The following is an 11162-nucleotide window of genomic DNA, read 5'->3' as shown; positions in this document are numbered from 1 at the left end:
TTTTTAATAAGTTTTTAAAATTGGGAACTTTACACATGCACACCAAACACAATAACACAAAGTGCAATCTAACATCTGTGCAATATTCCAGACCAATGATTGTATATGCAACCTTTGAGTGCCTTTTCAACCTTTTATGCAATAACTGCTGTCTGTATAACAACTTTTTATAGGGTTTAAATTCACTGAGTCTGTCTTTTTATATATTTTATTCATTTATTTATTATTGCGTTTTATATTTTATCATATTTTATATGTCTTTTTATATATTTTTATTTATGTTTTTACTGTAATGGAGCCTCCCAGCCAAAGTATTTCACATGATTGTAAATAACTGGAGTGACGATAAACATCCTGAATCTTGAATTATTATTCCATCAGTATTTACAACATACAATTTAATTAGCTAAGAGATAAGTGACAATAGATTAATTGGGAAAGGGTCTATAATAGAGCCAGTCCATCATGTTTCATGTTCTGCTATATTATGTATTGCAATCATGGATGTACAGTATAAATCATAGGTATAAATACTGTACTGTAATAGCGCCTGTCACCGGCAGGGGACGCCCAGTGCCTTTCGATGCTGAGCGTGTCAATCTGAGACGTAGGAGTCAGCTGACAGACAGCAGCCAATCACACGCTGAGGACAGGCTGAACCGCCTTGCAGTGTGGGTCGTGTCTAGTTGGTAACCCTATATTTGCGAAATATCTCGCGAGAGTGATTACATTAGCCCAAACCCTGATCTTTCCCTAACCCTAAGCAAGTGTTTTTTGTGCCTAAACCTACCGTAACCACAGCATTATCACATCATAAAAGGTAATTATTTTGTACAATGACAAACAACGAGCACAATGAAGGAACAACGCGTACATGTCTCGCGAGAGTTTCCAAATCTAGGGTTACCATTTAGACACGACCTGCAGTGTGTGGTGCCCTGAGAGTTGTCAAGGTTTTGGTTGTGTGGAGTATCCGAGAGGGGAGCAAGGGCGGCTACGTTTGTACAATGCCGAATAAAACGAAAAAAGACAAGGTGAGTTTGAGAATTAACCAAAAGGTTGTAGCGGTTGTGAATAAAGTTCGCAGGGGGTGTAGTTCAGTTTACTTAACGATAAGCCAGTGTCCCATCACGTTAATGTTAGCCAACCTTGCAATTATCACCAGCTAACTTAGCCGCTATCCTGCCAACACGTTAGCAGTTGGTTCATTTAAATGAATCGCCGTTACCGAGAAGTGAGACAGTACAGTATAATGTGAATGCACATGCTTTCCCGGACATTTTGGGTGTGTTTTTAGCTTCAATTTTAAACACTCTTTCTCATTTTAAAGGAGAAATCCGGGGTCGTGTGAGTGCTGCTGACTATTAAGTAACGTTAGCTAGCAGCAGACGTTCCACTGTGTTCAAACAGTAGACTAGGTGGGCAGGCGTGCTATATTTGGCTAGGATTTGTGCATGTCGGCATTGACTGGTAGCCTGCTTACTTGTGTTGTGTTGTTCTTCTTATCCGCTAATGTCTCGTTCATTGAAGTATTTCAACTTTTTTTCTTTCAGGAGTCCCCTAAGTCTGGTAAAGTTGGCAAGAGTGGAGGACAGGAGAATTCGGAGCATGAGGTAGGCTAACCCAGGACACCCTCTCAGACATTTCCTGGAAGACAGGGGACTTTGTCTGACACAAGTTCATAAGCTACTGATAATATCTATTTGAAAATTGACCGCATTATCAGTATGCATTGCAGTGATTCTGGTGAAGGCATTTGCTTGTTGATGATCAGATGGGATCCGATCATACCCTCAAATCAGTAAACCATTTAAAATGTGAAGAAAAATCAAAGTGATATGGCCACACAATGTTGTATCACATAATTTTTCATAGTTTAAATATGTGATTCAGATTTAGATGTAGCTTACATTTGTAATTCTTTGAGACAGTGTGGAGGATGGTACAAGGCTGTAGTTTGTGCTCCTATAAATATGTCCTGCTCCTTATTATTGCTTGTAGTTTTTCCACAGAGAGCCCCGAATGAACCGGCACTTCTGTTGTCATGTGCCGGGCCCTGCCTGGCATGACCTGTTTCTATGATAGTGACAGGTGGCGAGTGTGTGTCTTGGGTGGTACACCTGTCAAGTAGTAAATGAGGCAAAGGCATAGTGAGAACAGAAGATCTTCCGTGTAGTGGAGAGACAAAAGCTTGCTTTATTTTGGCCTCATGATTTATTGAACATATTATTTTAGTAGCTGAGGGGTCAGAATAGTTAAAAAGGGAAATGTGCTTGTAGTGGTTGAGTTTTGTAGTGTAGCAACGTTGGGTTTTGACCCTTTAATCACAGCTGTGCTTATCGTTTGTTGTATAGAAGTCACCAAGTACTGATGTTCAGATCATTGTGAGACAGGTTAGTATACCCTACTAGTGATGTTGCATTTGCAATCTTGTGCAGTAAGAACTTAACTAAAGGTTTAGATATTTAATGTATTTGCTTGGTTTAAGAGCCCATAGTGCAAGGCCACTATTAGTGGAATTACAACTGAACCCTTCTAAATCAGTATCTCGTGTGGAGGCACCATGCTGCAGATCTTCGGTTGGATAGTCTGTTTCTGTTGGTGAGTTGAGCTGTTCATTTATGGACCTGGGTTGTAGCACTCTCATGACTCATGCTGCTGTTTGTTGATAACCTGGTGCTAAATTACTTGGAAGTTCAGGACACCAGCCAATCAGTTGAATTCACCAAGATATTTCCTCCATTTGGATTGTTGACTGGTCATTCTGTGCACACCTTTTCTAACAGGGTATTCATATTAGTACACTTTCCAAATCCTTTGCTGCTGAGTATGTGTTATAACACTTATGCAGTACGCAATACGCAGTTAAAATATTGATATTTAATTAAATGTTAGTATTAATGCTGGTCTTTGTGCATGTCTTACTACTATACTATTATCAGGGTTTCCCTGGATTTTTTTGAGACAAAGGTGGCTGGAGAACGTGAGTGGTCCGGCGTACATGGTTTGTGTGTACACCTTTAGAGTGTTGCATGCTTACGTGGAAAAATCATAATTTGACAGACGAAAGTATCTATGGGGATTTAAATTTTATACCAAGATGGAACAAAGAGATGAAAAATAAAGGTTGTAACAAATGACTGTGTTTATTTTGTAGGCCTGGGACGATGCTTATCTCCCGATTCGATTCAGAATCGATTCTTGATTGAATGAATATAGAAAGAGGCACTATTTTCAGCTTCTTACTCCAGTATACTGGGTGCCAAACCATTCACTGGTGTTCTTATTCCACTGAAATAAAATATGAAACATAACTGGCACATAAGATAGATGGTCTGCAGCCTTTTTATTTTAAAAAGTTAACTGCATTAATGAATTAATAAATTAATATGAGAATTTTGAGAATAACAAACTGAGAGTGAGGCGGAGTGCTCCACTGTGTTGTTATTAACGTCATGTCTCCAGCAGTGGAGAGCAGCCTCTCTGCTGCACTGTTAGCTTCAGGGAAAGACATTGCTGTCCAACACGCTGAGAGGCCGCAGGGTTTTTGAGGTGAAACAGACTGAGCACGGAGTTATTTTCTTCACGCCGGAGTTGGTTTAAGTTGTTTAATGCTGCAGTGTGAGTTGGTCAGCCGGTCTTGTTTGTTACTGCTGGAGTTTGCTGCTCCGCTCCGCTAACATTAGTCTCTGAGTGACGGCATAGAAAGTTCACAATATACAATATACTTGCAATGGTAATTATTTAGTCATTAAATCAAAACATGCTTGGAACCGCTGCCTGTTTTGAAGATGAAGATGCACTGCCTCCGCAGTTGAGCTCTGCCTGTTTCGTTCCGTCAGTATCACATGCTGGAATTTTCAACAAAGGCAGGGGCCAGTAATACTTTCAGTTAGATAGGCAGGGAAAACCCTGCTATTATCATACTACTTTACTACTCACCCATAATCCATAAGGCAATCAGTAGAGTTTCAAAGAAACCAAATTGCCCTCACTTGAACTGCGCGCACACGATGATAACGTGAATAAATGATTTACTATTTTGATGATTCAATGTGGGATGGAGAACAGTCTCCAACATCTGACAAAATATGTCAAAAATGAAAAAATTGCACTGGCAATGAAGACTAGTAGTTTCACCAAAATGGGAGGGTGTACACTTCCGTGAATCAACAAGAGCTGCAGTGATTAATCGATCAGTTGATTGAGAGAGAAAATAATCAGCAGATTAGTTGATAATGAAAATAATTGTTTGTTGCAGCCCTAGAATCAATTACTGTGCCATAATGTCAACAAATAATGTGTTGAGCAACAATGTTAGTGCCACAAGGCTGGGATTTGTCTTAAGATTGCCAGTCGGTAACCATTTGTATCAAAAGCCAATGCACCAATCTACCTAACCTGTCAAGGTGTACAATGAAACAATGGAAAAAATAGTAAGATGGTCAGTTGCCTTTGACTTTTTTGCTTGCATATGGATTGAGTCACATCTGGAAAAGCCAAAGGGTACCCTCATTCCACGTTCCAAACTGTTAAACATTGTGTTGGTCTTGTGTTGTAATAGCATAGGCATCTGGTGTGAATCATTGCATCAGATTATTGCACTGTATGGTCATATACTGTATTTATATAAGAATATAAGGGCATTGGGTCCATGTGCACATTAAATAGTGAATTTCCCTTTTCCAAGATAAAATGCACCTGTTAACTAATTCAACAAACATAAGTATTAAGTCGGACATCTTCATTGACCTCAATCACTACGTCTAAACATCACTGAGCCATTATGGAAAGATTTAAACTTCCTTCATTCTTCAAAAAAATGTAGTTTTTTCATGCTCATTTCTGGAATGACCGCTGTTTGAAAAGCAAAAGTTGGTCCTTTGACTTACTAGAGACTTAATATTCATGTTGTAGTGTCTGTTTACCACTGTTTTTTTATTGTAGTGTCATAATACTTTTTGATATGATTTCAGTAGCTGCTGTCATTCACAGTTTAGTGCTTTGTAATACAAAATTACACGCTTGTCAATAATAAGGCTTAAAGAATATATCAGTTTCCTATTTTGGATCCCAGGTAAGATAAAACTGTATATTTTATTTAAATGATTCATTAGTGTGTTAAGCAAAACATACAGTTTGTCCTCTCAGCCTTAATTAGCTATATAGAGTTAAGAGATTTGATCCTACTCAACCTTATGAATTCATTTTTTCCTAAGCTGTGGGTTCATCCTCCTGTCCGCCTCTTGTTGGGTAATAATCCTACTTGCTGTGGTGTGTCAGCAGCATGCAACAGATCTACTAATGCAACAACCTTGTGTCTAATTGAAATTGCTGGACTGCAAGCTGTTGTTATGTTACCCTCTGCCCCTCCTTTGGTCTCGTAGGAGTGCTTGAGACTGAAGCCTATGTATATAATATATATATATAGGAGGGCCTCATTGCTGTCTTTTACCAAACAAATCTGTGAGCAATACATTAGAAAATCATAGATGACAGGTTCTTTTTTGGGCTGAGAAGAGGAAGAGTTATCTTTTGTATTACATGAATATTTAGTGTAGTTTACTTTACTGAACAGCTTGCTCGTGCCCCAGTTTCTAAGCTCCTGTCTCGTAGTGCTGCAGACTGCGGCCAACTTGAGCTGGGTCTTAAATGAATTTGATAAATCCCTTGTGACTCAGACTGATACAGCTCCACAGCTGCATCTGGTGAAATAAGCACTGTGCCATCAAGTGTGTGTTGATGAATGGATCCCACCAGGCAGGTGGAGCCAGCTGTGAGAAACTTGCCACATTCTTTAGACCCAGATCTGGCTTTTGTCACATCTGTTGACCCACACCTGGGTGGCTTGATTCATGGCTAAGAAAACCATAATAGTTATTTTTTTCCGTGTTAAATGTTAGCTTACACATGCATTACTATATACAGTATCCATACATTTGGTAAAGTGTGGGTTATGACCTCAGTTACATGATTGCAGAGACTATCTTGTTGAGTAAAAAATGACATATAACATAAAAGGACCCATCTAACGTATGACATTCAAAGTGCTTTATTATTGGCTACATGCACACACTTCTGTCAGATTCCTAAGGAGGTAATTGCCCTGTCTTTCACACTTTGTGCACCACTATAGGCCTGTCAAGCATGAGCTTGCTCTGCATCACTGTAACTTACATGTGGTTTCTCTCTTCTTTCAGCAGGGCTCTAACAGGAAGGCTAGCAATAGTGTTCCTCCTACCACTCAGCTGCTAAAGGGGAAACAGCCAGGTTCTCAGACACCTGTCAAAAAGGACAAGAGGCAGAGCTCCTCTCGCTTCAGCTTGAGCAACAACAGGGAGCTGCAGAAACTGCCTGCCTTCAAAGGTATTTACCTGTACAACAACTCTAAATCCTTTCACCCTAATCACATAATGAACTACCCACTGCCCCAGACTTGGTTATGGAGCTGTTGCATTCACATACAGTATATACATATACAGAAGTATTAAGCAGATAAATTGGTGCTTTATAGGCAAAAATAATGAATTTAAGATGTTTGTAAGCCTGAATTTAAGATCATAAATCACCCAGAAGCTTTACATAGAGCAGAATCTTCCTTTAGGCCGGGGTAGGTAAAGACATGGGCTGCCTGCTTATGTTGTAATATGTAAGAAATGCCTGTAATCTTGACACAAATAAGTGCATGTTTGTATGCTTACAAACACACACTCAGTTATTCACTCATTCTGTCCACGCTGAATGTCTATGAACATCCCCTGCTGCATCACCCTCTGTTTAATAGCGAGCTGAGCATGACATTATGCAATACATGGAAACAAACAGAGGACGTACATGGCATGGACTTTGCGCTGGATTTAGCCCAAGCGTCTATATTTAGTGGTAATCCAGAGATAAAGCTTTAATTCCACGGTCCTTGTGTTTCAGGATGTTGCCAGTGACTAGATAAGAAATGTCTGGCAGCTCTACTACTATTCCTTCACTCCTCGTCCCCTTGTACAAAACTTTTTGGCAGATCTTTGCAGATGTTTATTGATGTTTACTTACACGTCAAAGCCCGGTGCCAGCATAGCACCAGATGGAAAAACAAGAAGTGGACACTGCCGTTAGGCCCCTGGGCATATTGTCTATGCATGTTTGTGTGTCTGCATGCATGAATACACAGAACAACGCTGTCCCCTGTCTTTTCCCAGCACATTGAAAATAATTATCTGATTTAAAAAAATGATTTTGGAGCTGATAGTGGAAAAAGATGGCGAGAGAGACAATTGCTCTATGAAATGCAATAAAAGGTTGCTTATCAGTGCAAAATATAAAGTTCAAATAGTTCTCTGTCTGGAAATTATTAAAACATAGGAGAAATGGAGAAAAAAATCAATCCAGGGCAGTGTTGTCATTGAAAAAAGTTAAAAAGCCTTTTAGGAGGAAACTGAACTAACCCATGTTGACCATACATTTTAATAAGCTAAACAGAGCTCTTAAATAGTTTTGACATTGGAGGTGTTGCCTGGCAGCTTCAGAGGAAGAAACAGAACAATGCATCTCTTCTCAAAGACACATCTTATTTTATTTTTGGATTGTAAAATGACAAGAGAAGGAAGGCTTTTTTGCTATCATTATTATTATTATTATTATTGAATCAAAAGTGTGGCACAAATTAAATGTATTATTATTAAGACTACGGGGCTGTCATAAACTAGAATTTTGTTGAATATCATCTCGTTTCGTAAGGTGGTGGATTGCATGCATAATGCTTATATATACTTATTTTTCTTAGAAAAGAATGCCTTGGTTTTGTTTTTCTTCCCACTCTTTAAGTCTGAATACTCGCCTGGCAGTGAGCATCATCTCCACTACACACTAGAGCAAAGGCAGAATTCCTCTTCAGGGAGAATTTACAAATGTTATTTCTGTCTTTGCAGGACTTGGGTAATAGGACTTGGGTAATAGTAACTATCTGGGACTGGGACTTTAAGCAACAGCTGCAGTTTTGTTACTGTGTGCCATTTTTTCACCATTTAGACTTTTCTGTGAGATTAGAATTAATGGACACATGAAGAAGTTGATTTTATATATATGTACACCAGTAACATTATCTTGGTTAGCCATTACCCTTGTACTGTGTCAAGAAACTAATAAGTGTTACTTCATTTCTGATAAAGGCTGCTTATTTCCCACACTCTATTGAGAGCTTCGATAACACTCTGCAAAACCTTATCCCACAGTGGCCCGGTAGATGTTATCACTTAGTCCTGTCCAAACAGGCTCCTCGCTTGGCCTGTTTTCATTCCAGGCATGTTCACCACCTCCTGATGGAAACACATGTCCGTGAGCCTGTCCTGCAGAGCCACAAGGTTGAGGCGAAGCCCTGACCATAAGCAGGCTATTCCCATGAACTCACCCCAATATCAAGTCTATTTGTTGGGACTCCAGAGCACATTTTTAAATGTCCCAGCTTTTACATACAGTAGCATAAGAGTTAAATTGCTTTCTGTTGAAGGCCTTGTTTGGTGAGCTGCTGTTTGTGCCTATATGTTTGTTAAAAGACACTACCAAAGTATATAAATTAAGAAATCTGCGTTTTGAATAAATGGTTGTTGGAGATTTCCCTGACTGCAGCTCATAAAACAGGAGATAAATGCGCCACAGCTGCCTGTTTGTCTAATTATAAGTGTGTACGTATTTGCCAAAAAGCTCAGAACAACAGTTGTTGCCTCTGTATGTGTTCTCTTTTATAGCATGAGCTATCCTGCATGAAGCATCTTTCTCTCAGGGTTTGTTGCCATCTGCTGGTTAGAGTATGAAATATTTGAGTCAATGTTAGTTAACTGGAGCAAACATTTTAATTGACAAGACAGTAATGTGATATAACCTGCACCTGATACTATAGCTATACAAAACAAACAAAACCAGGTGGGAGGTAAAATAGATTCTTATGTTAATAAATTGCTTTTGCAGATTATTGCATAATGGTTGTGTATAGTATAGTTTAATAGGCCAAGCAGCATATAGAATCTGTAGACATGTTGTCCACAAAGGGAAGAGAAAGATAAAAATGAAGTTTCTACTACATTTGTCATTTCTAGGAATACTAAAGATTTCAGGAAACAATCTCCATGTTGCATCAGGTACTACAGAAGTCACATCACTTGCGATAACAACAGAACAAAAGAGTGTGTAACACTGTTTGCGTAAGACAATGAGTGTACAATAGTGTTTGCTTAACATGTATCAGACCAGTATGTCTAGGCAATGCATCAGCAGCAGCAAACCTCTAATACAAGAGCACTCAATGTTAAGATCACTTACACTGATATGCTTTTTTTTTTTTTAAACACAGTTGGCAGATGCAGAAAGCAAGATGTAGACGATACATATTCTCCTCCAGCTGGTTTTAGGGAGGATTTCCTCTGCAACACACAGGTGTTTGTGGTAGAGGAAAATCCTCACACACCTTATGAGAATTACTTCCCGGGTCACACATTGTACATAAAAAAAAAAAAACAAGAAACAAAACTCACTAGCTCTGATCAAACTGTTGATGCAGTAAATAATGTGCAGTGATTTTGGGACAGCAAAAAGATGTTGGGCATGACTCTGCTCTTAGATATACTCAAGTAATATGAAAAACAAGCCATAAAAAAACAAAAGAGATGCAAATGTTAAAGTAAATCATTTCAAATGCAAATACACTGGGCCTCATGCAAGAACCACCTGTACTGATAGATTCATTCTTAAATATTATGTACAAGTGGTTTAAGAGAATTTGTAACAGTTTTCTCATACTTTTTTCTTCGGTAAGAACGGCATTCTTGAGTGGAGTGGTCCAGTCCTCTAGAGACATTGTGCATTTTTCCACTGGGCTAAAAAAACTAATTTGACCTGAAATCATGTTGCCTCCCTCAGAATGAAATGTGTTTAAATATGATAGCGAAATTAGGGTAAAATATTTAACTAAGAAAAACTTAATGCAAAATTATATTCACCATATTATCATCATCATCGTCGTTTGCTGATTTACTGTGAGATTTTTTTTTTTTTAGATGTTATGATTTTTATTGGCATATTTCAGCATTGCAACTTATACATTTCAGTAGTCGTTAGAAGAATTCTTGCACTCACAACAGTTTCCTCAGCATCTTGAAGCAGATGTCTGTCCAGTCATCATCATCTTTTACACAACAGTGTAACACCACCTACTGTAGGCTTTCTCTTGTCTAATATCTCTGTGACTGTCACATCCCCCTTGACAGCTTCTCATATTATTCATGGGCTGCTTTGCTATAGCAAGACATTTTTAGTATCTAACTTCATATCAGACTGTATATTCCATCATTATTTATGTCACAGTACGGCGCTGCTCTAGTGACACATTGTTGTAGCGTTGAGCTACAACAACGAAAACATTACTATTTTCAAATTTTTTTGGGTCACTTGTACACTTGTGGCACTGGCACTGCTACATTTGTTATGATTTTGTCTGCTGATTTCCAACAGTAGGACTTGAAGGTCTTTGGTGTGAAATTCGTCTTTTACTCTTTCGTAACATTTTTGTGAATGAAAGTTTTGCACAGTCGGAGCGAAACACATATATTTAGCCACATATTGCAATTTTAGGGTCGTTGATTATGTTAATGATGAATAAATAATGAGAATGTGCACCTTCTTGTGAACAGGTGGCATTCGTCAGGCTGAAAAGAGCAAATTTTAGTTTGTCCAGTTCAGAGAGTTTGGTGAATCCGACTCGGAACACGTATATGCAAATCTCGCAGAAAAAAGTAAGAAAGATTTAAGATAAGAATCCTAAACTTTTCTTGCATGAGGCCCATTATTTATTGGCCTGCTGAGGAAGGCTTATACCTACCCAAGAAGATTTTTCAAAGTGTTAATCTCGCTCTCAGGTTTCTCTGACTGTAGAGAGTTGAAAGTACAGCTAGCAGTTTGAAATTGCATAATTTTTGTATGACAGGTGAGGAGGTAGTTTATCTGTAATCCACAATAAGCCACAGTATATAAAAACTGTAATACATATTCATTTATAGACACACAGACCAACCCCCTTGCCACCAACTAGAATCACCCAAATTAAAACTGGCAACCTGTGGACATCATTGTGATAAATTGCCCCGTAGTAACACAGTCTTAGTAGCACCATTTGTGAT

General features: G+C 38.7%; 1 protein-coding gene across 2 annotated transcripts in view; it reads left to right on the top strand.

The window, feature by feature from the left end:
- The first annotated feature begins 757 nt into the window (after positions 1 to 757).
- Positions 758 to 11162, top strand: part of ppp2r5cb (protein phosphatase 2, regulatory subunit B', gamma b) — a 31379-nt gene continuing 20974 nt past the window's right edge. Inside the window, exons 1-3 of one of the 2 annotated variants that reach the window (XM_044376832.1) lie at positions 758 to 1034; positions 1554 to 1613; positions 6204 to 6366. In XM_044376832.1, coding sequence (XP_044232767.1) covers positions 1008 to 1034; positions 1554 to 1613; positions 6204 to 6366 — 250 coding nt within the window. In that variant the 5' untranslated portion in view covers positions 758 to 1007. Of the gene's footprint in view, positions 1035 to 1553; positions 1614 to 6200; positions 6367 to 11162 lie in introns of both variants that reach the window. The other variant, XM_044376831.1, reaches the window with a different exon arrangement.

The sequence above is a fragment of the Thunnus albacares genome, chromosome 16 (assembly GCF_914725855.1).
Source record: "Thunnus albacares chromosome 16, fThuAlb1.1, whole genome shotgun sequence".
NCBI classification, from domain to species: Eukaryota; Metazoa; Chordata; class Actinopteri; order Scombriformes; family Scombridae; genus Thunnus; species Thunnus albacares.
Note: the sequence above shows the minus strand (reverse complement) of the source record. Positions and strands in the feature narration are given on the sequence as shown.